This window comes from Fistularia commersonii, chromosome 10 (assembly GCF_037954325.1).
Source record: "Fistularia commersonii isolate RoL2024-O1a breed Wild chromosome 10, RoL_Fcom_v1.0, whole genome shotgun sequence".
Lineage (NCBI taxonomy): Eukaryota > Metazoa > Chordata > Actinopteri > Syngnathiformes > Fistulariidae > Fistularia > Fistularia commersonii.
In genome coordinates, this window is record NC_141293.1 from 12,143,013 (window position 1) to 12,170,410 (window position 27,398).

At 44.4% G+C, this 27,398-nt stretch overlaps 1 protein-coding gene across 1 annotated transcript in view; it reads left to right on the plus strand.

Moving 5' to 3' along the window:
• ube2e2 (ubiquitin-conjugating enzyme E2E 2) overlaps positions 1–27,398 on the plus strand; it is a 40,630-nt gene that overhangs the window by 2,857 nt on the left and 10,375 nt on the right. Inside the window, exons 2-4 of the mRNA XM_086153781.1 lie at positions 112–295; positions 2,706–2,756; positions 24,822–24,954. Of these exons, the coding sequence (XP_086009907.1) occupies positions 120–295; positions 2,706–2,756; positions 24,822–24,954 (360 nt within the window). The 5' untranslated portion in view covers positions 112–119. The remainder of the gene's footprint in view (positions 1–111; positions 296–2,705; positions 2,757–24,821; positions 24,955–27,398) is intronic.

A 27,398-nucleotide genomic window follows, 5' to 3' on the forward strand; every position in this document is an offset into this window, starting at 1 on the left:
GGATCCCACATCCATTAGTGGGATGTGGTGAAAACCGGGATCTGCCTCCGCTGTGCTTGCGGAGACGCCACGACATTCCTTTACCTCCGCCCCCTCCCTTTTTTTTCCCAGGGCCCACGATGTCCAGTGAAGTGCAGAGACCGGACGACAGCCCCAGCACCAGCGGGGGAAGCTCAGACATCGAACAAAGGGAATCGGTACCACCTGAGCAGGAGCGAGAGCAAGCACAGCCCAAAAAGAAGGAGACCAAAATCTCGAGTAAAACCGCTGCTAAACTTTCTACGAGTGCCAAGAGGTAAAAAAAAACACAAAAACTAACAATGGCTGGTATACAGGGTTGTTTGTTAAACCTCTCCCATTCGTGCCCTGGGGGAGGGGGGGGTTATATAAAGAGTCTACAGTCCCACAGGCATTGTCATTTCAAACATCCACGCGATTCAGTGTGACAGTAAACCCACAGGAAGGAGCTGCAAACTCACATAGCTCGCATTAGAACCGCTCCACAGAGACCCTCCCATTTCTGCCCGTGGGCTTGAATGGACTCCGCCTGGTGCTCTGCGGCGCCTTCACCGCCTCCTCTTCACTGACGCTCACCTCCACTGGTCACCCCCCCCCACTCCAAAAAAAAAAAAATCTGCTTTCAAGGGTAGAATTACACCAGCAGCTCAGCGAGGGTTTGACAAACACTGGGATGCCTAGTGAGGACCCCTTTTCTCCCTGTCGTTTATCTGCATGTCTCGATATCCGACTGCGTTTGGAAAAGTCACATGTCGGATGCACAGCACACCTTAATGAACGGTGTTTTTTCGGTGATTAAATCGCTCTCGATTTAATCGCTTGAAGGAGGACCCTGAATGATGCGTTCCGCATCACCCGCCTGACCTTGTCAATATCTAAAACATGATCTAAAACGGCTATGTTTTCTAATTATTTTTAATATCCTGGTAAATGAGCAAGGAGTCACCACAGCTTCATGAACTTTTATTTCAAAGGTTGATTTACTGTATGTGGTCAGGTGCTTTTATAAGTCTCCCGGGCGGTTTCAGATTGTTCAGCAATCATTTGCTTGCGTTTTGGTAGATTATCTGAGATTTGTAAGTCAATTTTTTTTTTATTTGACTGATAGCTTATTTTTCTTTTTACCCATTACCTGAAAAACAGTCCCCCTATCTAGTTTCTATGGGGTCTCTGTGTTCTCCTCCTGGCCGCCTGGGTTTTCCCGAGGTTCTCCGTCTTCTTCCCACAGTCCAAAACAACAATTTCATTGAAGACTAATCTGTCCGTAGGTGTGAATGGTTGGATATTTCTTTTTGCGGCCTTGTGATTGACATGTTACGATCTCAGTTCAACCCCAACTCTCATCAAATGATATAAATAGATAAGATTAGCAAAGTGAGATTCGGCGGATGCTGAGTCTTTTCCCAACAAATCAAACGTCTCTTGTGTTTCTAAAAGCAGCTTCTGCTGTAACAAGGGGCCGCTCACACAGGCGGGGGCCACTCATACTGTTTACACAAAGGTGGATTTAGCAGCTGCATCTGCACTTAGTCGGCCCTCGAAGTATGAATCTCCCCTGCGCACATTTATCTGTATCAAATCTCAGCGCAATTGTACTCCATTTTAATCCATTTATACATAGAGATGACTATAATTACACAGATACCGCGATGTAAAAGCAGCAACGTCGGTATTTATAGGAGACTAAGTAAACATAACCAAATCACGATTTCCCTGGCCTTGCACACTTCACGCCTCACGGATGGGCGGGAAATGGTGCGACGCCTGCCTGCTCTGCAGCAGGGAGAGCAGCAGCTCCCGTCAGCGTGCTCGGGTCGTAAACGCGATGAAGATGCACACGGGTGGAGACGGGATTTGAAAAAGTATTTGCTCGGGGCGGGCAGCTGGGACTGACTTTTCAAATCCACTTCATGTGACTGATGTCCACTAAGTTTGTTGTTCTGAGAAGCGCCGCAGATAAAACCAGTAACCACAGACCGCTTGGTTTTACACTCAAAATTGAGCTATGTTTTCAGAAAATCGGGAAGAGAAATTGTGTTTTTTTGCATCTTTGAATCCACCGGAGCCATGTTTTGGAGCTGTAAACTATCCAGTCAGATGCAAAACATGCAGATGATGTAGAGAGAATAAACGCTTGATTTTCTTTACCTGCTCCCTGTCCAGAGTGGCATCAGTGCTGTTTAATTCAAGGGACCTTTCAGTCTTTCCAGGTCTTCCCAACCTGCCGCCATTTTCATCAATCTCCCTTGTGAACTAGTCCAAGTGGCTGTTTCATGTACGTTATCAGTAATTAGCCGAGCTTGCTTCCGACGCACAAAATCTAATTCCCATTTTATTCAGGCAGACGCCTATCTGCCTCCTGTTTAAATGTCAGCACGCAATGTAGGGAGATTCTGATGAATTTTACACCTTTCTCTCCACGTAAACAAACGCAGGTGGATGGAAACTCCTCTCCAGACAACAAAGAGGATCAAACTGAGCTGCTTGTATCGAGACACAATGGCACATTTGTGTTGGACTGGTGTGCTGGTTCCGGTGGGGGATCAAAGATAAAGGAGCCAAATATAATTCCGCAGAAAAATAATATAAAAGAATCACAATAGATTTGTGCCATTCGCCTGCTTGGAACACAGTTCATGTATTGCCCTCAACAGAGGATTTTAACAATAGCATCTCTTGTCTTTCAGGATTCAGAAGGAGCTTGCAGAGATCACATTAGACCCCCCTCCCAACTGCAGGTAAGCAGATGTTATTTCTCTAATGGATCGCGGTCTCGCATGCAGATGCTGCCACTGTAATGGATGGGGTCCCCCCACTCGGATGAAAGGGGGCCACGCTGCAGCGCGTCCGCTTTTGTCTCCGTTCCCGTGACACCGGTTGTATTGTGTGTTATTGTTTAAGATGCTAATCTCAGGTGAAATCGGAGTGATTCTGGCCAATTGTGGCTCCGTTGTCGCTGCGTAGCTGGGGCTTTGCTGGCGAGCGCAGCCTGCGCGAGAGGAGTACGGTATCAGGGTTTCAGTGAAATGGTGGAAAATGAGCGGGAGTGTTGCTTTAAAACCGGTTTTGATTCTCATGTGCCCGCCCCCCTCCCTCCCCTCACTCTGCTGGGGATTTACCACAGACAATGGATATTGTGTGATGCCGCCGCGGCTCTTAGCCCTTTGAGGAAGAGATACGGTCGCAAACGAGTGGCAGACCACATGTGCATCCGTCTCTCCTGACATGACAAAAGGCTCGCCTTTGGGACGTCGTGCCGGAGCCAGCTTTTATTAGCTTAAATAACACAAAGTGACAGTGTCATTGATTCTGCCTGTGTTTATTACAGCACAATAATTGCCCTCTGAATCAGCACTCAAGTGCAAATTAAGGAGGAAAAGTCTGCCTATGCAAGATTGAGGGCAGCCGCGCAAGTAGAAGAGCCTTCTTGACCACGCTGGATCGCCCAAACAGGCACCTGCTTAAAATGATTAAGAAAAACAGCTTTGCGTGACTCATCTGGCGATTTGGAATTACTGCACCCCAGACAGCCCTGTTTATTGCATAAATTAATCACCACTGCTGGGTCTCATCAGAACCCCGCCATCATTAACGCTAAACATTGAGCGAACCTTTTCATTTCAGCTCACGCCCCACTTTTGTTATGCTACTGCAGGCCAAAAGAGATATCGGGGTTTCCTTTTTTCGAGGACTAATCTATCTCAACTCTCCCCCACCCTTTCCAAAAAAAACTCGGCTGCTTCACGTGTAGGATGTAGCCAGAGGAGGCGAGTTAGTAATTTGAAAGTAAAGTAACTGCTAGTGCAAACCTCAGCCTATCACCCGTACCTTGAATGCAGTTAAGCCTCAACAAAAAATAACCTTTGCATGGAGAATTGTTGCAAAATGTTATACGTGGCTGTTAACGGCGCAGATGCACCAGAAGCTATATTTGTCATGCCGACGATCACAGCTCATTTCCGTCATCACGTGAGCCGGCGCACGCAGCGAAGCCCGTGTCGTCATTTGTATGCAGCCCCGCTCCCGGCCAGGTGAGCCTGAAAGGTTATTCATTTCGTTCCCCACGACAAATGGAGTCACAGACTGTTGGCCCACTTCAGCGGGCAGACATAGTTGTGTTAAAGAGATTCACTTCGGTACGCTCAAGTATCGCCGCGCCGGGGGCCGCGTGATTTATGTCATCTCATCTGTCTCTCGGCCGAGGAGCCCCCCTCAAGACTCCCTCGCTGCTCTGTCCTGGCCGACAATGGCCGTCCTTGTCATGTAGTTAAAATCTGCAGTCTCCTTCTCGTCACCTACAGTCTCCTCAGTTCCGCCTCCAGGGCAGGGGAAGGTGTCGCGCCGCGTTTCTCTCTGCAAAATGGAGAATCCCGCTTTGTGTCTGCGCCTGCAGATGAGTGCTCCGAGCAGAAAATGAGCATTTACCTGGTTGTAAGGGTTTCTGATGGGATTTGTCGGAACCGCTACATTGTGTGGCAGGTAGTGGCTAAAGATGCCGATCAATCAAACCTTTCTACATCATCCATGTACAGATTTTTCTTTGGTCAAAAAAAAGAGAGAAATAAACACATGCAGAGGAGCTTACTGAGGGGAAGGGGGAAGCCTTTAAATTATGTGATAATTGCCCCTGAATTAAGGACCTCAAAGTAGCGGGAAAACCTGATTTAACGAATTGTCCGGTCACTTTGCCAATGCCAGATTAAATCAGTGTCAGATTTATTGAGTTTTTATCAGATAAAGTTGTCATGGAAACAGCATAGTCATACCCTTGATGAGGTAAAAGCTTGTTATCAGATTACGAGAAATCAGCGGAACACACCTCGCTCATAAAAACAATATTCGTCTCATGTGGTGCCTTTTTACATTTTAATCCGATTTGGGTTTTTTTTTTTTCCCTCTTTGAATTAGCGCTTGTGAAAAACGGTGAAACAATCAGCGTCACATCAGGTACTGGCACAAGTACACCCGTCAATCAGATTAATACCGACGCTTGATACATGTGCGCACGTGAGCTCGCTCAGTGAGTGACAGCGGAGAGAAAAGCTCTTTTCTAAACTTGGCATTACTAAATAAAAGAGATGGGCGGTTTGTCAACATAATTTTAATGCGGTATTCTTTTTTAAAGAGCAACATTTCCGCAGCGTTTGAACACAAGCGTCACTCAGTTACTGCCGCGTCATGGCGAGGAAAGCCCAAGCAAAGTATTCGAATTTGTCTCCAAGCTGTGCCTCGTTCTCAGCCCTGTGACAGCGTGCTCGTCACCATGGCAGTTATCATGCATCAAACGAAACGGGAACATGTTGAAGCCAGAGAGGATTTGACATGCCAATTATTCTCACTGTCATATACACACACACACACACACACACACACACGTGCGCAAACGCTCTTCAAGTGTTACTGTGCAGGAGGCCTCTTCCTTTTAAAGCTATTCTATATTCTGCCCTGATCTCTCTGGAAATAAAAGTTAGATCAGATACACTTAAGATGAAAAAACTGCCGGTGCCAAAGCCCATTTCTGATATTCTTCAGTGCCAAAGACAAGCGGGAAATTGGCAATACATAGCTTGTACCGACAGAGGCCGGGTGCACGGGTTCAAATGAGTATATCCGTGTTCAGAAGCAACTATTTAGATATATATGTTGCACCAGCTCGGGTTTGAAAAATCACGTCCCACTACACAGCGCAAAGCGAGTGTTTTTTCACGACAATATGAGGATTTATGTTTTGATGATTTTTAAAGGTGCCTGAATGCAACGCTCAGGCATTCAAGTTCAAACACAGAATATTTATTTTTTCTCAACCGTTTCATGGTCAATTTAGACAATTTTCTTTCAGTAGTTAATATTCCCCCTTCCTTTTTTTAATCAGCCTCCTGAATTATATTGAAGTAATAATGGTACTACTGCTACTAATAATAATGGCTATTTTTTTGATAAAAGGACGGCATAAAGGTTACCACTTCTGCCTTACAGTGGGTTTTGATAGTGGGCCTTTTTGTGAGGGGTCACCATAATGTCCACGTTTTCTCTGTGGGTTTTCTTTGGGTTCACCGGTTTCCTCCCACAGTCCAAAAAGGTTGGAGGATCATTGGAGACCCGAAATTGGCCATACATGGGAATGAGAGAGTGAGCAGAAAAATAATAATAATACATACAACCGTAAGACGCACACATACCCAGTCTTTATGCCATGATTTAGTTGTCTATTTTTGGCTGTTTAAAAAAGAAAGAAAAAACAACTTTATTTTTCTGTTTTTTGAAAGTAGTAGATGTATAAACAGGCGGCGCAAATATTGCTGTTTGATCCATGACCCACGTCGATGAGACAAGGCATGAACGACTCCTCTCCCGATGCGGAGGTGGCTCCAGATTGCCCAGTAAGGCAGAACTGCACACCTTGCCGCTAACGTCTTCCCTATTACACAAAAACAGGGAAGCAGTCTACTCTCCTGAATGCTCCACATGTACTGCATTTCTCAAGCAGTCGCCTCTATCAGCAGCAGGAACCACAAACCATTGAAGAACAAATGAAAGTGGCCCCCAAGACACCTCAAAAAAATTGGGAGTAGGGAGAACAGATATGGCTGGTTCAGTTCATTCCACTCCGTCTGACATTATGGTCGGTTTGAGCTTTATATAAAATATCATGTCCCCCTCTAGAACATTAGAACACAACGTGAATTCACAAATCGAAAGAATTGCATTTTACACTCCCGCCTGAATTGCATCCCATCCGACTGCTCATTCAGATATCCTCTTTGTCATAAAAAAAAAAAAGAAGCCATTTCTGCCTCTCGGTTTATATTTCCTCACCTCTCGCATCGGCCCCCCTGAATTTGCATTGCCACAGAAGCACAGAAATTGCTTAAGCTGCATTTGTTATCAAGCCATGCCGACGTCGAGAGTTGTTTCTGTTTTCTTATCCGTCATGTTGATCCGCTCTTCCTGACATTTCGAGCAGAAATCCAAACAAAGAGACTTTGAGATTTTGTTAAAGCAAGTGCCACTGGAGATGGAATCTGCAGGGTTTTTCTTTTTTTGTTTTTCTTGAGGGGGGACCACTGCGCTGTTGATTTGTTCTCTCCTTCCGCAGACGGCAAACACACTTTCATTACAGCCACAATGGAGTTACAGCAGAAATGATGTTCAGCTGCCTTAAACATAATAGTGTGCCGCGTTTCTGAGCTGACCCACCCATATCCAAAGAATCAAGGGGATTTTTTTTTTTCTAAGCTGCCACTGTTCACTGATATTCAGCAATCACAGCATAATAATCTGTTCATGTAGATGAAGCCCAGATACTGCTTTCTCTTTGTGGTAGCTTAAACAGATTTAGTGCAGCACATGGTGTGTTTCGAATACAGAGTTAACCCCCCCCCCTTGGGTGTTTGACCTGCCGTGGGATGAACTGGTAGTAAAGGTGGGAGACATAAAATTGGATTCATTTGCTGCTATTTTTTTTTCCCTCCCCATTCAGCTTGTTATTTGTACTTTTAGTGGCTCTTCATTTCATCCGTAACGCTGACAGATAAGATGAACTTTATTGCACACCGTAAACATTTTCTTTGATCAACAAAAGAAGCAATGCACATTAAATGCATTCAAAGCCAATATAACCAGAGAGATAAAGTACCTCCTGACTAAACAGTGGGCCAGCGAACTAGCAGTGAATGATTCAAATTTGTCCGTTTCGCCATGTCGCCACATTTATTTATTTTGATTTTTTTTGGCAACCTCTAAATAACTTTTTGATTACATCTGAATCACAAAAGTGTGCAGATAAAGGCCACACAAATCAATTTTTTCCAGCATGTCCAAACAGCATCACTGTAAGCATCAGTCCCCTTCATCCAAATCATGCAGCAAAGTCAAAGCAAATCAGCAAGCCTTGTTCAAGTGGCATTTTTAACTCATTTTATCTCATCGAAAGGAGATTACTGACCCCGCTGTTTTATTTTAAGTTATTACTTAAAATAAAACTGCGAGGTCAGTAATAAGTGTGTTAGCCAGCACGGTAACATGATGAGCGTAAGCCGCATCTCGGCTGCGGCAGTAGAATTTCGATCGCTGGGCCAAGAAGCTCGGACATGGGCCAGGACGGCCGTCTGTACCCGCCTGTCGTGGACCCCTGCCAGCTCCTCTCATGCCCGGTGCTGCTTCTCTTCCTACACAGCCCCCCCGCAATATGGCAGCGACAACACGGACTGCCACAAAATGCTGCCGTCGGTTTTGTCATCAGCAAACGGGAAAAAAAAGAAAAACATTTCACCAGTGTTGGAGAAGGAACTGAGAAAAATGCTATTCGACTCAAATCAAATCAGCACTCAAGTGTTTGATAGTATTGAGTGTTGCTTGTGAATTTATTAAACTAATTGTGCGATCAAAAAACCTCGCGAATCTTAAATGTGTTTGATGGCTAAATACACGGGAGGAGGGCTGAGAAAAAAAAAAAAAAATAGAGCACAAATCTTTTGTTCCATAACTAATACTGTAAATTACACATGTTGTTCTACCTCAGGGCAGAAAACATCAAGCCTCCCCATCCTACTCACTAGAATGAAAACGTTCTTGAAATTGGTCGTGCTGATGTCTATAGAACAGAAATATAGCGTTTTTAAAAAAGTCCACATTCATAGGGCAACATAAGACGGCCGCTTTAGAGCCAAGGCTGATTTATACTCCCTCCGTTGTATTAGCAACCTAAGTTACAGGCATGACTACATATAGCATCACACCCTTGACGTGCATCGTGGTTGCCTCAAGGCAGTCCTAGAAGACAGTTGCGGAGCCTGGACAGATGTTTTCGGCCACCCTCTACTGTGAGGGAGTCCATATACTTTTCTACTCTCTAATTTGCATTGCTTCCTCCCCTGGTCTAGCTCTTGGTCAGTGTTTGAGGAAGTTGAGGAATTGTCGCTTTGCTCATTATTTTTTTGACCAAAAGTCAAAGAGTCCATTCCGTTTCTATAAGACTAAGGCAGCAGTGTTACACTGCATGCACAATTATTCAACAAGTTGTATTTTTGAGGATTAATTTTGTTATTGTACCACTACAGTGCTCTTGGTCAATCCAAAATGTTAACAAACCCTCAAACCTGAAAATTTAAGCAGTAAGTAGTAAGAGAATCTCTATGCACACCATTGTTAGGCAACTGTGTGCAGAATTATTATGCAAATAAATGAAAAACAAAGATATTCCCATCTCACTTGTTAAAGTAAGAATAATAAACAGACTCAAAATTTACCAATAAACATTTTAAAAGAAAAAGAAAAATCTCAGTTACCAATATAGCCAGCCTTCTTTTCGATAACAGTTACAAGCCCTTCCATTCATGGATTCAGTCCGTTTCTTCATCTGGTCAGAATCAACTTTTTGTGCAGCCGCAACCACAGCCTCCCAGACACTGTTCAGAGAGGTGTACTGTTTACTTTCAGGGGAAATATCCTGCTTAAGAAGGCCCCAAAAGTTCTCAATGGGGTATAAGTCAGGTGAAGAAGGGTGCCACGTCATTAGTTTATCATCTTTAAGGCCTTTACTGGCCAGCCACACAGTGGAGTACTGTGATGCATGTGATGGAGCGTCATCTTGCATAAAGATCTAAGTCTTCTTGAAAGATGCAGACTTTTTCCTGTACAACTGCTTGAAGAAAGTGTCATATAAAAATTGGAAGTAGGTCTGAGAGTTGGTTTTGAGTCCATTTTCAACCTGACAAGGTCCGACTAGCTCATCTTTAATAATGACCGCCCATACCAGTACCCCACCTCCACCTTGCTGGAGTCTGAGTCGAAAGTGCAGCTCTGTGTCCGTTACTGATCCAACCACGGGCCCATCCATCTGGTCCATCAAGAATCATTCTCATCTCATCAGTCCGTGAAACCTTTGAAATATCTGTCTTCAAATATTTTGTGGCCCATTCTTGACGTTTCAACTTATTTGTCTTGTTCAGAGGTAGTCGCGCTTTAGCCTTTCTTACCTTGGCCATGTCTCAGAGAACTGAACACCTCATACTTCTTGACACTCTAGGTCGGTTCCAGTTATGGAATATGGTAGCACTGGAGTGCAATAGGTGCCTGGTAGCTTCATGTTTGATTTTTCAAAAAAATCTTTGGCGGTTAATAGGCGTCTTTTCTTCTTGACACATTTCTTGCGACCCTGTTGACTAATTGCAACAATACGTTTGATGGTTCAAACAATCACGACGCAACATCATTATTTATCTTTATATTTATTTCACAAGTGCTGCATCCCTCTGAAAGACCAATACAATTTTCGACTTTTCAGAGTCAGTTAAATCTTTTTTGTCCCATTTTTCCTGAGGAGAAGAATCTGCCTAATAATTATGCACACCCGTATCTAGGGTGTTGATCTCCATCGGCCACACCGTATCTCGTTACACAAACACACATCACCTGATATGCATTAAATCCATTAAGCATTCAAGTTTATACAGCTTGGAATGGGAAATTCTGGATAAAATTATGATATGGTCAAAATAATCACTTCCCCTAATAATTGTTCACACAATGTATAATCCTAGCACCAACGAATGCCCTGCTTGTGTAAATTATATAGACACACACCTCAGAGGTAAAAATGGCCAACAAAGCTGTAATTACCCTCCAAGCCTTGCCTTTTTTCTGCAGATCATTTCATGCAGATTAATCAGAAATACAAGCATTTTGAGCTCAATTCATATGAGAGGCATATACATCTGTATTGCAGGATCCCATCAGCAAGCGTAAAACATGATTCAAGGCTGTTTCTAAAAGCGTTATTAGCGAATGTGAATACCTTTTTACTCAATGGAATTAGCAACCAAATGTTTGGCATGTATTGACCATTATTTTTCTATGATAAATTCAACCAGGAATTCAACCATTCCTATGAGCAAATGGCTTTGGATTTCTAATATGTGATGTAATACCTCTGATTCTCCAACCAGCTGTCTTTCCCGCTGACATCATACACAGAAAAGCATCTTTTCACAAGAAATAACCTGTCCTCCCACCAATTACTGGACATAAATATGTTTGCCCTCATCAAGTTTCCACCAGAAACAATTCTTTTTATTGTAGGTTCTGACCCTGGATTCTCGTCTCGGTGATGGGATCATCTCCCTGTTGGCAATGGAGGGCATATTAGTTGCGTCCCCAGGGGATTGTGTGTGACTGACACACGCAGCGTCATTTTTCACAGCGTTACCATTAAGCACAGCAGGGGGATTATCAATATTCATGAAGGGGGGGGGGGGGACAGGGCTTGGAGGAAAGGGGAGACGAGGTCCTGGAATACCTCATGGGTATTCAGGCTGATCAATGTATTGTGTGTGTGGCAGCTTCAGAGAATTAACTTTGGGAGGAAGCCAGAAAAACAAGCAAATGCTTCTAGATGACAGCTACATTTGACCTTGGATGAATCATCCCTAATCCACGTCTTGTTCTATAATCACTACCTTTTGTAATAAATATTGATGAATTATCTTCACCCATCAGCGTCTAATGGCGGAGTGTTCTGACCTTTTAGTGAAGGTCTTATCCGCCGACTGCAATCCCTCATGAAGGCACCTCCTCAGACATAGGCAGGCTTTGTTCTTCAAGGAGAATAAATAAGAAGGAGTCTCCTTGGTGATTTCAGCGCTAAAAATAAAAAAGTGTGTAGGCACAAGGCAGAACCAGAGACTAAATAAGAGATTTGAGCAAAGGGGGGACCTTTTCAAAGTTGATGAAATCCTAATGAAATAGCGATTTCAAAACATTTGTAAAGAATCTTTTTTTTTTTTTCCCCACTGATGGTATTACCATTCAGAATCAGGGAAAGGATCCAACTGGTGCTAATTCGACTCTAAATCACCAAATACTACTTGTAAGATTGACCAAACCCCAAAACCTCTTGGTTCACAAGAAGATAGAGCAAGAGCATGGGAGACATTTTTGCATTTTTGCAGCTTCTAGAAATATTTCATGGAGACAAAAATTGCCCGAAAGGGGACCCGGCCATCAAAAGAGCACGGGTACTTGAGCACAATCTGGCAATTCGGCCAAATAATGTAACACCGTCCCGTTTGGCCAGACGTTTGGCTTTTCAAACTCTCCAGCAACCGCAGCTTGATCTATTTGGTCTTGCAATGTTAGGAAAGATTAAAACATTTTATCCATTTTGAAGCGGGTGTGAGACAGACCATAGAGGACGGTGCTTTTTGATCTCAAGGCTGCAAAATGTGGGGGATGTTTGCCAGCAAATCTGACCTCCAGGTCTTTAACCTGCCTCCGAGCAGCTTTCAGACAAAAGGATGCGTCTCCGTCTCTGGCATTGTGCCGAGTTGACTTCACGTCCTCAAGTCACTGCTCAAGTCTCAGAAGGGACCAAATATGACAAGGTCAGTTACATATGAGTTCATGTTACAGATGACGATGAAAAAGATGTTCTGTGTCAGTACTTGAAATAAGGACGCGTTGGTGAAGTGTGTCGTAAGCCACGCGACAGCGCCAGACTCCCAAAAACATCTTCAGAGAAAAGACGCTCCCATCCAGTCATTTGTTTCTCTTTTGTTTTGGCTCGTTGAGCATGAAGTTCAAGGAGAGGTTTTGATTTTCTGCCCAAATTACCGAGGACCATTGAAAGGCCACGAGACGAAGCAAGTCCTTGTGCCCATCCAAAAAAACCCTAATCTACACCGTCTTTTTAGAAAGAAGTACTGTGAGTATTAGCGAGCGCTATCATTCCGGTCGACACCCATTACGCAACGAGTGTAACGTCCGCATTGGCTGCAAAGACCGTCAGGGTGGGTGTGGTTACGATAACACGCACACACACCAGTATTTTACAAATTTTAATTAGCTTACTTTGTCATTTGATGAATACGGGCGCTTTTTTCTTCAAGAAAAAAAGTTAATTGGATTTGAGGGGAAAAAAGGAACTTAAGTCGTCTGTGGTGAAGTAATTGAACCCCGACCGCAGTGTAACCACAGTAACACGCAGCAAACCTCCAGTACCTACAGCCTGTTAAATTGTTCACATGCGCAGTAAATGTATTCCGTCTCAGACATGAGCGCACAATGGCCTACAGATGTAGATGGTCACAGTAGGGTCTTCCTAATTTGTAATAGCCCGCCATTTCTTCGCGTGCACCCGGGAAGCATGCAAATCATTTTCTTCTTGAGGGGGAAAAAAAAAGAATTCCCTCTGCCCTCGTCATTTTTCTTCTCACACAGGGCTCTGGAAGAGGCAGAAAAAAAAAAAAGCGTCCGCTATAGATTGAAAGTAACATATGCTCTAACGGACTCCGGCCCGAGTTTAATTTATCCTTAATGTTTTCCACCGCGGCACTTGTTTGACAGCGAACACGGCCCGTCCTGATTCATGTTTGTCATTGAATTCTCAATGTTCTCATTTGTGAGGTAGTTTTCTGGCAAACATTTGTCCCGAACGTTATTAATGGGATCGCGGGGAAACCAAGCGCGAAGCTCGCTGTTTGGACATTTCGTAGTGGAGCGCTGCCATTACACACCGGTTCCACAGAAGCCATTTGGGTTGTTGAGAATAAACGGTTGTCTGAGGCCCGCCGTAAAAGCAAACAGAGGAATCTTTTGGCAGGTGAACAAATTCACTTACTCACGAGTAGAACAATCGCTCTTGGATCCTATTAACCCTATGACTGGGATCTCAAGATGGGATGGATTTCCCTCTTAAAGTCACAAATCATAGCTCCCCATAGAAAGCTTTAAAGGGTTTTAATGACGTATTTGTGTTCTGGGGATGAACTGTTAGCATGCAGCGTTCTATCATTCTTTCATTCTTGTGCCGATTTTTGAGTTAAGGGCTGGAAAAAAAAGCGAAATAGTACATATCTGTATGCCAAAGCCTCGGAGAGTTCAGTGAAATAGACAAATGCGAGTATCGGGCCTCGCAGTAGATCCAGCAGCTCGGCTTGTTCTCATCACTGACCTTTTTGGTTACAAGTCCGTTGCTGCGGCCACGGAGCCAAATGGCCGCCTTGAGAGCTTTTTGCGGCGGGAGCAAGCAAGGCGAGGACTGTCTGTAATTTCGGCCAAGCAGACTGCGGTGCAGGGCTGCGAAATTAGTAATATTAGCTCTGTACTCTTGACTAATTTATAGCATAAATCACGGGAGGCTGCACTTTTTGTCCTGGAGGCAAATCTGTTTTTTTGGGGGTCTTTTTTTGGGAGGAGGTGGGGTGTTCCTTTTCGGTGCCTGGCCTAGAAACCTACTTGAATGTCAGCATAAATTTGAATTTAATGTATTCGAGCTGAGCAAACGTTTATAATTGCCCCTCGAAAGACAGGCGCACTCTTTAATGCTCTAAAAGAAATTATGAAGAAAAGCGTCTGCCCACGTCAGAAGTGGTTAAAATCATTCATGATGCGGTCTTTAACTGTATTTTCTGCCAAATTATGCAACTCCGTTTTGAGGGTCATGAGGCCTTTTTTAAAGTTGTCGCCCCTTCTAGCTGCACACAGCAACGCTTTGTCGGCTGAGTGAAATTTTTATGACTCATGATATTGCCCTGCCTCGTTTTATGCAAAGCCTGTGTATAATAGTAATGATATATGCGCTGCATTATTCATTTTCAGCCAGAGGCAAACATTTGCTCTGCATCAGACGCCGACTACATGCAGTGGCCCAGATGCCGAGAAGAAAACCGCTTACTGCACCAAAACTGCTGCTGTACCTCGGTAACATCTTGCTGAATTAGAAAGGGAGGATAATGGACAGCTCGCCTTCCTCGTGTACAGCTTCTTCCTTTTTTTTTTTTTCTAACCCCAGAGGACAGACTTCCTGAGAGAGCCACGCTCTCAAAAGTATTACTTCCTCAGTCAGATCCTGACTTCGCTTCAGACTATTTGAGCCCAGCATGTCTGCTTCGCTTCTTGTTGGAATAAAAAAAAAAAAAATCTCCTTTGACTTGAAAAGGTCCCGTCCTACTCAGCTGTTTCCCTCGCCGCCAGATAAAGGATCCAGTCAGTAATTGCAGTATTCATTGTACAGATGAACAATAAGGGGGCTTGATTAAAAAAAAAAACAAACCATGTCATTTGAGACCATAAAGACAGGAGAAGAGAGGAAGGAGGTGTCACCTCAGCTGTGGAGATGCACTGTAATTGGTCTGGGGGCTCTTTCACGGTCAGGGGGAAAAAAGATTGCTTCATTAAAGTTCCTCTTCTGATAACCGCGGCAACCACGCTGATAGAAAACAAGATCTTAACTGAATGACAGTGCCATTAGGAAAAAGAGCGCCCATGGGGAATGAGCTGGAATGACGAATAATGCAGATAATGGCTTTATTTGTGCAGCGGAGGCATTCACAAGCTCCAAAACATGCAGATTCACATTCAATTACTGGCCCCTGTTCCTGTTTTATTTATCGGTCCCTCTGCGCCGCTTGCGACCAAGACGGTTATTTACCTGCTAACAGCTGCTCTCGGAGTACGGCGGTTTTACATTTTGTAGTAATGTTGATGGCAGAGGTCAGCGGTCCAGTTCAACCATGGGTCACGTTTTACAGGCATTGTTAAAGCAAAGAGAAGGTACAATTAGGCCTCTCGCAATAGACGCCCCTGTCGGCCATCTCTTTTCTTTTTTTTTTACAGTAAAGGGACACGATTTCACAGAATTTTTTCTTACTGTTCAGCTCTATAAATCTAGTTTTTGGAAACTGCTGTGTGGGAAAATCCCGCGGATAAAGCCTGCACCTTAAGGGGTACAAGGTCTGTGATTTCACCGAGTTGAAAGCGAATGTATTTTAATTGCAAACATTGCTTGCGGTAACTCGAGAAACCCCCGATTCTCTGAGAATTCTTCACACCAACTGGAGTAGATACGGGTGGTGTAAGCTGATAAAGGCACACCGCTTCTTTCAGCGTCAATTGTAGCTGTAAATAGAATGGCAATATCACGAAAGTGTTTGTTGCCGGGGTGATTAAAATGTGATCAGCCTCGATATCATGGTTTTTGATTTAATTCGGTACAAAGGAAGTAAAAAAAATCTAATTTATAAGACAGACCTTGGCTTTTTTAAAAATCAATGAAAGACTGACAAATTTTATTTGGGAGTGTGACAGCATTATTTTCCACCAGACTCATGATACATCCGTTCGCCTACTGCAGCTTACACTATAATGATTGTGTAGCTTAGCATCTGTGCGTGTAGTTGTTTTATTTGTATAAATCTGGCGGCTGTCCTCCAAACTGCAGACATCATATTCACTGACACGAACTGTGTGGTTAGTGTTTATGTACGAAGTTATGTAAATGCCTTATTGGAAGCGATAAAAGATCGATATCTTTGCTTTGGGACAATTTGCTAATGACGAGACAAAGAGGTCAGCACTCCCGTCAAGTACAGCGACGTGTTTTTTGATAGATATCAGTTTGCTCTCTATTGTCGGACAAAAGTGAAACACTACCCCGTCTGATCCTTTGGATGTCGCCTAATTTTTTTCAAGTGTACAACACTTTACAGAAAAGAGTGCACCTCTCTATCCACGCCAGCTGGAGTCAGCCTGGAAACTTGCCAGCCGCAATGGATTCCTTTAGTCACCAGTTTTCAGAGGGGGAAAAAAAACAACGAAAAAACAAGCCGAAAACAATTCTGCGGAAAATGTTTATGCTATTCCCGCAGCACTTTGCTTTCCATCTGTTTTCACGGTGTTATGAATAAATACACTGTTTGTAACATAGCGAGCTCATCCATTACAGTGAGCCTTAGAAGATACTTGGCAGTGAATGTTTTTATTTAGTGGTTGGAAATGGTGGGGGAAAAAAATCCACATGCCCGTGAGTTGCTTGGTCAGTTTGATGTGACTCAAACAGCACATTACAGGTGGTGATTAAAGGATGGATATTTCCTTCTGAAGTCGGTCAAGGCTACTCTTAATATTCCTCAATATTTTAAAACCTCCTCATGGCATGGAGAACCACGCCGCCATCCTCCACAAGCGGTGTCTAGTAGTGCAGACTTTTGAAGCTTCATCCAGTTGCTGTCGCTCACATTAGCGAGGTGACCTGATGTTTTGTCTGCAGCACGCTGTGCACATTTTAAGCAATTCGGCACTGATTTTTAGCATGGATTTGTCGACACCTGATATTCGGGGCTCTGGTTGCCGGTAACCCCCGTCTGGCCAGCAATCTAGCTGCCGTCAAGTGTCCTCGGTTTTATCAAACCGGACAGTTCTTTTGTATTTTTCAGCATGAAGCAATTAAAAATGAATTGCTTTTGCTGATCAATGTGCCAAAAAGACCTTACATTGACCGGTCTCCCACCACATTTCCATAAACTTGCACCACCGATTGAAACGAACACCAGGCAATCGGGAAACACAGCGAGCTTGAACGGTGGAAAAAAAAAGAAGTACTCGGTACATAATATATGTACTGCCATATCCAAACATTAAATTAAATCACTGCAAAGTATCTTTGTATCAAATGTTATTATTTAAAAGTGTGAGCACTGCAGTTCAGAGTTTACTCTGTCCTTATAATCAAGTAAAACAATTCAAACACATGTAACATTGATGCAGTACGGATGGATGAATGTAAAACAGCCGTTTCCCAGCTTTTTTTCATCATCAAGAGTTTCCACCTGATGTGTTAAACGGTCTCCAGTCATGACATTAATGCGAGTCTCTCCTGTGTGAAACTAAAAGGAATTGTTTTTAGGCACTCACGTGACGATATGCTCTTTCCCTCCAGCGTCGGCTCAGTTGCTTCAGTTGCTTCGATAGCGGCACCGGAGCCGCTATCGAATATGAAGAGCCCAAAATGAAATCCCTTCGGAGATAAATATGATTAAATTAGACTCACAGATTAATCTAAGTTATGCACACCTTTTAGCAGCCAGCGGAGTGAGTGCTACATCAACCTATCTCATAACTACATCTTTCATCAACTTGACCCGAGCGCTGATGGCGACAGGAATTGGCTCCAGGTGACAGTAACTGCAAAATCGGCAAGCATAGATTAGCCCAGCTCTTATGTGGCAAGATAAAGGTTATCTTTTGGTATTTGCACCAATCTGCAGATTGCCCTGTCTATGAAATAAGGCAATGTGGATGATTAAATGGGCAAAGGATAGCCTGGTCTCGCATACTGCACTGTATCATGGGAAGGAAAGGTCATTCAATATATATGGAAATTATTACTGCTGTCTATGATCATGGGGCACAGCTTGGATGGTTTTCAGGAACTGAAAATGAAAGGTAGAATTTATGGAGGAGGCATGTGGTACAGTGGTTCCCTTTATATTCCACAACTGTTTTCTTTATCCTCCGAGTCTGACAGACCGTTTCAGTGGAGTCTCCGGGTTTCAAAATGTTGTTTTCTCAGCCTTGTATGCGATGATGAGACTTTCTGGGGGTGAAGCGCTGCACAAGGTCGGCCTTCGATGCAATTGCGGGGCTCATTGCGGCGTTTCTGGGACCTAGCAGGTCCCAGAAACACTTCATGACGGACTAGTGCTGACTGACTGCACAAGCTGCCGTTGATCCCGCATTCAGAGGAGAACTTGCAGAAAAACGCATTAAAGGGGAGGAGCGGGGGGATGATCGTCAAAGAAGGACAGCTATGTGAGCACGATGTCGGTGGTCCGCGGTGGAGGAAGCAGCCCAGCTGTCAAAGTGGGTTCCTCCGTGAGTGTAATCACAGAGGACAGGGCAGCGGCAAGAATCTCACAGAGACCCGCACACTAATGTATCCCAGACCCTTGAAACAAATGACCCAAATACTCGGTGAATCAAGGCATTTGGCTGAGAGCGCACTGCAGATGTAGTGTTACTTACACAGGGGTTATTATAGCCGCCTACAATAAAGCCCGTCAGCAGCAATGTTACACGAGTTAACGTCATGTATTTGTGCAGAGCAGATCTGGACGCCCGAAGAACAGATTAGGATTGGGACAAGAGACACATAATATATATCAAGCCATCACTTTGTTTCAAGGGGTTGGGTGAGAGATTATCACTGGTGTGCTCTTAATGCTGCGGGACACTTTGGAATCGCACACAAAATGATCGCGATTTCTTAAAATAACGAGAAAGAAGGCGGGCGGGAGGGGGTTCTAATTTTCTCAGTGGTTATTAATCTCTGCTCATTTCCTCAGTTTAGTTTAATATTCATTATACGTTTAATCTGATCCAAGGATCTCATAACGTGCAGGCCTGCTCTGGGTTTTTCAAATTCAGAAAAAAATGGCATGGCCATTTTCCTGTTTTATCAGCCTTACAGCTGGTTTCGGTCGTTAATTAGCTGAGAGGGAGAGGAGGTCCGTTGCAGTTCTCCCGCCACCAAAGGCTCCGATGTGTGTTTTTCATTGTCAGTATGGTTTTAAAGCCACTTATTCATTGAGCTCGATGATATTTTCCTACACGGATCCGAGGCGTGAGTTTGTACATGTGTGTTTTTACAGCAGCGCTGCAGGTGTGTGATGGTCTGACAACGTGTCGATCCTCATGTTATTTGTGCAGCTTCACACATTTGCAGCCCCATTGTCTTATTTTTCTTTACCGGGATGAATAAAGACACTACAAATAGAACGATTTAATTTTCACACGGGTCAAAATTAGAAGAGAGCTTTGCTAATTCATTACTTCGTCAACTAACTGTTTAAGTAACAACAGCGTGCTAATCCTCACATTTGTAATCTCAGCCTAAAGAGCGCTGCACCTAATTGTTGCGGCTAGTGATGACCTAATAACGACGTTGAATTGAATATGTTGAAAATGCAGAGTGTAAAATTCTGCCGAGCTATTACTCGGGTTCAGGAAGCATAAACCATTTAATTCGTGACATTAAGCTCACATTAATTAAAGCCTGGAGAATTGGATCTCATGCAAAGATGCACCGCAGGTCAGCGTTCCAAGGTGGGGGTGCAGCAGCCCACTGTCATGACTGTGGGAGGTTACTGCAGTTCAGTCCACCATGCAGACACACTCATCTATCTCACACACCTTAATGCTATTCAGCTTCCTCATTGCAGCAATGTATGTGAATATTCCTCGTCTGTGTTTCAAGGGGGAATGAATTGTCCTACTGTCTGTTGAAAGAGGTGCATGTTAGGGTGGGGTTTTTCATGCTGTATGTACGGTTGGCTAAGTTTAAAAAAGAGAAAGCAAGAGAGATGGCAACATATTACTGGACCATGACCTATCTGGCACCCAAGGCAACCCACGGTGAAATGTTATGAGGACAGGACATAACCGTGGCCACACACACACACACACACACACACACACATACACACACACACACACACACCTCACCTCCTGGTAAAATCAAGTGATGGACCGTCAGATCCTGAATGAGCTGGCTCTTGACCAGCTGCAACAAAGCGCCACATGAACGCCGGCAGCGGCGGGAGGGAAAGGTCTCCCGGCAACCGCCAGTGGTGGCATTCACATTTAGCTATTGAGTTAGCTTTCATCCACAGCCCTCGTGCGCTCGGCAAATCTCCCGCGGCAATCTCACTGCCGAGCGAGCACAGACCTCTGCAGACGCCTGCTCATTTCTATCTTTCCATCAGGGAAAGTTATTATCACCACCCCAGACTCATCAGCCTCAAAGGAAGTAAGTGTTTGCATCCATTGGAAACATTCGGCAATTGAATCTCTCCTTCACCTCAGTGTCAGTGTAGTTTCAATGAAAGTGTTACCTCGAGGCATGTGTGGCAAAGAAATGTAAGCAAGCCTTACAGTGTGAAAATTGCGAAATTGCCTTGAGCAAAAGAAAATAAGCTGCCTCTATGGCTGCGTCGATAGCGAGATGTGTGGAAGGTAAAATGTTTTGAGAGCTGGAGAGCGTTTATAAGTTCAGCTATAAGCCACATTTGTAAAGATCCGCTCTGTCTTATCGATCCATCAATCAGCTGAACATTCAGGCTCGCTTGTGTTGGAGTGCAAACCAAACAGGACTTAAAATCAAAAGACACATTGTCTCGTGGCCCCGAGGCAAACTGTCAACAAATCAAATCATCTTCGCTCGGGTTTTCATGTCTCTATCTCTTTTTCAGTTGTCAAAGGTGAAGGCTTGTGATATTCCCCGTGTTATTGACAGCAATTTGCTTGAAAGGAGAAGATGGTTATCTAATTCTCTCTCAAGGTTCCGGCAGATACTTGAGGTCTGAACAAACACTGAAGCTCTTCATCTAAAAATACATTGTTCATCGGGCTTAAAAATGAAAGGTCGTGAAAAAGTCTTCAAAACCGCAGAAGGATTTTCTCAAAAGTTGGAACATCACAGGTCTGAGAACCCGTGGGATAGTGCAACCAACCAACGGCTCTCTGTACGGGAGCAAACACACTTTACGAAATAAAAAAGAGAGCATTTTGTCAAAAAAGTGACGATTCCACCAAGAATTTACAGTGCTTTTTTTTTAAATCTGCTGGTGTTAGATGTTCCACGTCACTGATGTTCATCTCTGGAGTTTTGTAAAATATGAAGGTGATTGTAGGCTTTACTTTTTTCTCGTGGCATTAAGTGCACCTTTTACATTGCCTGAAGCTAAGGAATGCTGTCCTCCATACTTTCAGGCTTCTTAAGCTTCTTTTCCTGAAAAACAAGGCATGGATGTACAATGCTAGGGTTTTCCTTGTGTCCTTGGGATGATGGCTAATGCCAGAGTGACACGAGTGCCATGTATGGTTTACACTGCATGTGAACATGCCTTGGAGCTTTTGTGCACTTGAGCAAAACACACACACACACACACACTCACACACACAATTCAATGGACTGAAATGTACAAGTGGATTTAAATTTCATACCAGGGCGGAACAAAACGTGTTTATTCTGGCACACCATTTAAACAAAAACTCAAATCAATCCACACAGTTCGCTCTCCTACCAGTAAAGTGTCTTTGGGTGGTCTGTCCGCCACCCAGCAGCAGCACACACCATGTGCTTCTTTTGACGTTTGCACCAGGGGTCACCCTGGCAGTGGAACCCCAGAGATGGCCAATGGGGGAGAAAAAAAAAACAACTACAACTGAAGTTAAATAAGTTCGCCGGAGCTTAAATACAAATTTACTTTGTTGTCATTTGATCATGTGACTGTTCCCGCCCCTGTGTTCTCTTTGGGCTTTTCAGCATTGCCACCACCGATCTGTAAACATCAACAGCTAACAAAGCAGCTAGCTTTATATGAATCTGGATTTCTTTCCCATCACCAACAGAAACAGTTTATTGCTTCAATTATATAATTCCTCCAGCCGCCTCGGCCACACTCTACACAATCTAAACATTAGGTTTGGCATTGTAACCATCTTTCCAGGCAGTAATAAAAAAGTTCACCCAGCCGTTCTGTAATATAGGCTCCTTATCCTTCCTTAAAGAGCCAGCAGTGTGTTCTATTAGTTGGTCTTTGTTGTGTCCGTTATACGCAAATGATGCATTTGTTGTCAACCCTGAGCCATATTTGGTGCTCCAGTTCGGTGCCTGCACTCGTGGCAGGAGGTCTGAATGTGGGACAGCCTCCAAACAAAGCGCAGAGCCAGCGTCGGTGGTGATGAAGGACTGTGTCACCCAGTGCTCTGGTGTGGCTCACTGATGTGCTTTTAATAGTGTTGGACAACAACTGAGGTCTTTGGCTGTACGGGACGCGCTTGTTTACAGTATCAGCTCGTGGTTGGGAATTCGGCGGTGTCCGAAATGAACACCCGCCGAGCAGCAAATGCCACTAGGTTTTCCGTCTGGCGAGTAGACGAGAGAGGGACGTGTGCCACATGGCGAGCAAGAATTTATACCAAGAGTCATGTCATAAAAACAGAGCCGCACTCAGATGAATGTACTGTACGTAAGACCCAGAGAGGCAATTGGTTATTTTGGCTGCTAAAAAATATACTTGGCAGGTGGATTTCTTTTTCCCTCAACCCGCCACCTCGGCTGGCGAGTTTGAACCCTGTGTCGTGTCATTTGTTGTCAAGAAGAAAAACACCAAATGTTCACATTGAAAGACGGCGTTGTTCTGCAGGGGAATAATCACTCAGCTTTGCACCTAAAGTCAACTCAGCCTTAAGCTTATTGACAGAAAACTGGCATATGTCAGCCGAGCCTCAGGTCAAGGTTCGTGCCGTTCCGCCGAGCGATTTAGAAATCTGGCGACCCGTCGTTTCTCGGACATGATGAAAATCGCGAAATCCCTCAGCTGTGAAGCCACACGATGTGAGAGCGCAGCACTCTCTGGCCTCGGTTTGTGTTGTTTTGACAGATTCGCGCTGCACAAATGAGCGCCCACTATCGGATATCAGCGTCCGCGTCTGCCTGCCTCACAGTGATGGTATTTTGAGGTCATTTCCTCTTGCTGATTCCAAATGTTCTCTATCTGACCAACAAAAAAATCCCACGAGGGTTCGTTCAAAATAGAAACCGATGCTGCATTTTTCAGGTTATCATGTATGATTCTTCCACGTCATATTCCAGTTGCAGGGTTTCTCACCTGCCAAATCAAAACAGCAGCCCAGCATTAATTTGACAAGACGCCCTCCGCTATGAATCATCCCCAGAGCCGCTTTGTACAGCGAGCGCTCTTTGTGCTGGAAGTTAGTCACTGCACATACAAAAGGATTTTGTTTGTGTGTGTGTGTGTGTGTATGTGTCTTTTTTTCACGTGAACATCATCATCCATGCCGCTGTCCCCACCCCTCCACCCACATCCCCTTTATTTATTTATTCATTCACACACAAAAAGATATTCTTTGTGCAAGAAACAACAGATTTCCTGATAGGCAAATGTCTTATCAGCACTATTCCCCAGAGGAGAAGTAATCATAATTAGCTAATTAAAGAAGGCTTAAGAGGGGGCAGTGTGAAGAGGTGGCAAAGTAGATTAGTGGAAATTTGCATGTGTTGACACTGAAGGAGGACGGAAATGTCTAATTTCTATTTGCGGGGAATGATCTATTGTCGAGGGTGTGTGGAGCCAGATTCCGCTTTTGCAGGCTCCCGTTTGAGGTTATTATCCTGTCGCTCGAAGGAACTCTCCGAAATTGTTGGTTAATGTCTAAATAAAGATGAACGGAGCTACAACAGCTCTGCGGGGAAAGCAAAGGAAAAAAAAATGTGTGTGCAGCAGTTTGCGTACACACTTTGTAAGCGTATCTGCCAGCAGCTAAGGGTTGGCGTTGAACACTATCCCCGGTAATTACATAAAATCGGAGGGATTGTTCATTGTCCCAGGCTTTGTGATCTGGACATTGTCCTAGTCTCCCTGGCTCTGCGCCAGCGCGGGGTCTTATCACAAACACCAGTGGGGGGAAGGGACCCTTAATATGGAAATGGCATGAATTACCGGCCTATAGAACAGATGTGACCATCAGCCTCCACTCAGTGTCAATTCTCATCTTGCGATAAAGACCATTATGAAATCATTTTCCAGGGGGATAAACTAAAGCCTTTTTTTCTCCCTTTATTACAGCAGATCTATCCTCAAAACGTAACATTATTTTTCTCCAAGTGTTTGGTTTCTGGGTTCACTGCTGTGTGTCGTTACGCCACAATGGTTTCACCAACTCGAGTCTCAGTAGTGGGTAATCTAATCTTCTAATCTAAATTTTGAAAGATGATCTAAATTCCTTCTAAAATAGCATCAGCTTTTTTTTTTTAAAGAACCCTGAACCCTCTATGGCAATCCCCAAATCCACATCATTAACTTGTCAGAAGTGAGCATTTACGCCTCAGCTGCTCTCTTACCCCAAATCTCTGTCAGCCCACTGGCAGTCTGAACACCAGGTTGTCGATTCTAATACACTCTTCTGATTAACATATTAACTCTTCTCTTGTTTCAATTTTCTAGCGCCGGCCCCAAAGGAGACAACATCTATGAGTGGAGGTCAACCATCCTGGGACCGCCGGGCTCTGTGTACGAGGGAGGGGTGTTCTTCTTGGACATCGCCTTCACGCCAGACTACCCCTTTAAACCCCCTAAGGTCAGTGAGCTGTAGTTTCTACTGTTGAAAATATCTGGGTGTTTTGAGTAGCCCGACTTCCTACACGGGCTGAGGAAAGCGTGGGGAATAAATCCTCTTGTTAGGTGGAAAAGTTAGGAGATTAGATATGTGACCAAAAAAAGTGGCCCGTGGCGGTACACTTAGCATGTCCACATGTAGCATTTGCTTTAATCAGCGACAGACTTCCGAGGATTTCTGCCAGAAAGCCTTTTTCTTGCGGGGGGGCTGCACAACCTTTGTGATGTGCAGCTCGAGTGTTTGAAGAGGTTGGCTGCTAACCCAAACCATTTGGTTAGATACCTCCTATCTAACCAAATGGTGGTAGAAAGTTTGTGCAAAAAAAAAAAAAAAAAAAAAAAAAAAAAAGGCGATCATTTTCTGGTCAAATTTCAACATCGAACCGTATCTCCATGGTTTTAAACCCTGCGTTTAATCCGTCCGTTCAGCTGTTTGTACTCTGTCACCTGACAACCCCCTCGGCTTCCTCCCAGGGATGCGTAATGCGGCCTCTATCTCGGAGAAGAAGCCGCTCAGCCATGCACGATGTGAAGAATGTCGGACATCTGTGTTTCGTCTTCCGTGTTGTGGGACTGCCACGAACACCCGGTCTAGCTGTAACTTACATGTGCCTCCCAAACTGTGAAGCCGTGTGTGCGGCGACCCCTAGCTCTTCTGCAGAGCCGAAAACTACGAGCGCTTGGTCCAATATCTCTCCTCCATACTGCTTCACTCCAGCTCCTTGAGAGTATTTCAGTGATATCAGTGAGCGCTGCTTAAGTCATGACAATCTTTTCCAGCCCGGCCACAGTTTTTCTGAAGCACATAAAGAACATGAATATTTAAAATTGAATTCTCCACGCCAAGCCACGTTTCGCCGGGGTCTGTTTCGAGCCAAGGTAAAGCCCATGTCTGGGGCGGATGTGTCTTCAGAATTCCTTGAATATGGAGTCCACCAGCGGGGCCGAGCTCCATCGCACCATCCGTGGTCTGTTGTTACTGTCCCACTCATAAAGGAATTTTTTTCATTTTGGCAATATCTGGCCCATGCAGCCACATTTGCACTGTACTTGTACATTCTAATGTGTGAGCCATGGGGTTGAATAATGGATCTAACATGTATTTTTTTTTCCCTTTAAGAATATGTTTTATGGTAATGACCATCCCTCCATCTTCTGCATCTCAACTACAATAGATAACATGCAGGTGGTACACTGTAGCTATTAAACTATCAACCAGTTGGCATGCTGTCAGTGGGTTGAAGGTGTTACAGCGGACTGTTAGGGTCATGGTTCAGAGCTGCCACTGCCCGACGACCTCCACATGATGGAATTAAAGCTGCTGTTAATGACGGGGTGAATTTCATCCGTCATCCGGCTCGTGTTCGGCAGAAGAGCCTCGTTGGCATCCAGCTGTCTCTGGGGTTGGAGCTCATGAGGAGATAGTGTCGGATTGCACTCAGCTTTCCATCGTATATCTTTGTCTATTCAAAGATAAATTAACCGCAGCTGCAATATCAAAGCTTGTTATTGAAATTACAAAATGGAACAAATTACGTAAATCAGGCGATTATTGCACGACTGCTTCCCTGCTCTGCAACACCAGCTTAAAAAGTTATACCATTACATGCCATGTCTTTGCCAAGTCATTGTTTCCTCGAGGCCTGCGAGCACAGTATCCCCCCCTTCCTCGGCCTGTAAGTGGTAAGGCCGTCTCTGGGGTTTGGGAATTTAGATGGTTGAAATGTGACTTTTATGAATGCTGACAAACCAGTTGAATCATTATACCAAGCTAGAAGAGCGCCGTTACGTTCAGGTCTTTTATTTTTTTTTTACAGTCAATGCCTGAGCTTTTTTGACTTGCCGTCTCCGCAGGTCGAGTTGCACACACACTCTTTCCCTTTTTTTTTTTTGTCATTGCCCTTTTTTAAATGAAATCCCGACCTGTTCGCCGCTTGGGCCTCTGAAGGACTCCGTTTCTTGTTTTAATGTGGACTTAGAGTGCTTTAAGGATGTTGAGTGGATGTCATTACTGAGCATGCAGACTGTCAGGGCCAATCTCCTCTTACTTTGCCATGCACCCGATCACCCTCTCGTTTGGCTTTCATTTACTCCGACCCCCCCTCTGTCATGCACACCCCAGCCTGAGCTCGTTCACTCTCATCTTTCCCTCGTTCTTATTCGTTGTGCGGGGTTACTCCCAGCTCTGTGTTTGACAGCAGACTCAAACAAATCCACAGGCTCCGGCCCAGATTTCTCTAGCCAGAGGGGCTCGAGTGTTTCCGCCCCCTTCAATACCTCCAACCCCTCCAAAAGACTGATCTGCAGCCAACCCCCCCCACCCCCACCCCCCTTCTCACACACACACACACACACACAATCTCTACTACCTCTTTGGCCCATAGTTGCCATACCCCCCACCGCCCC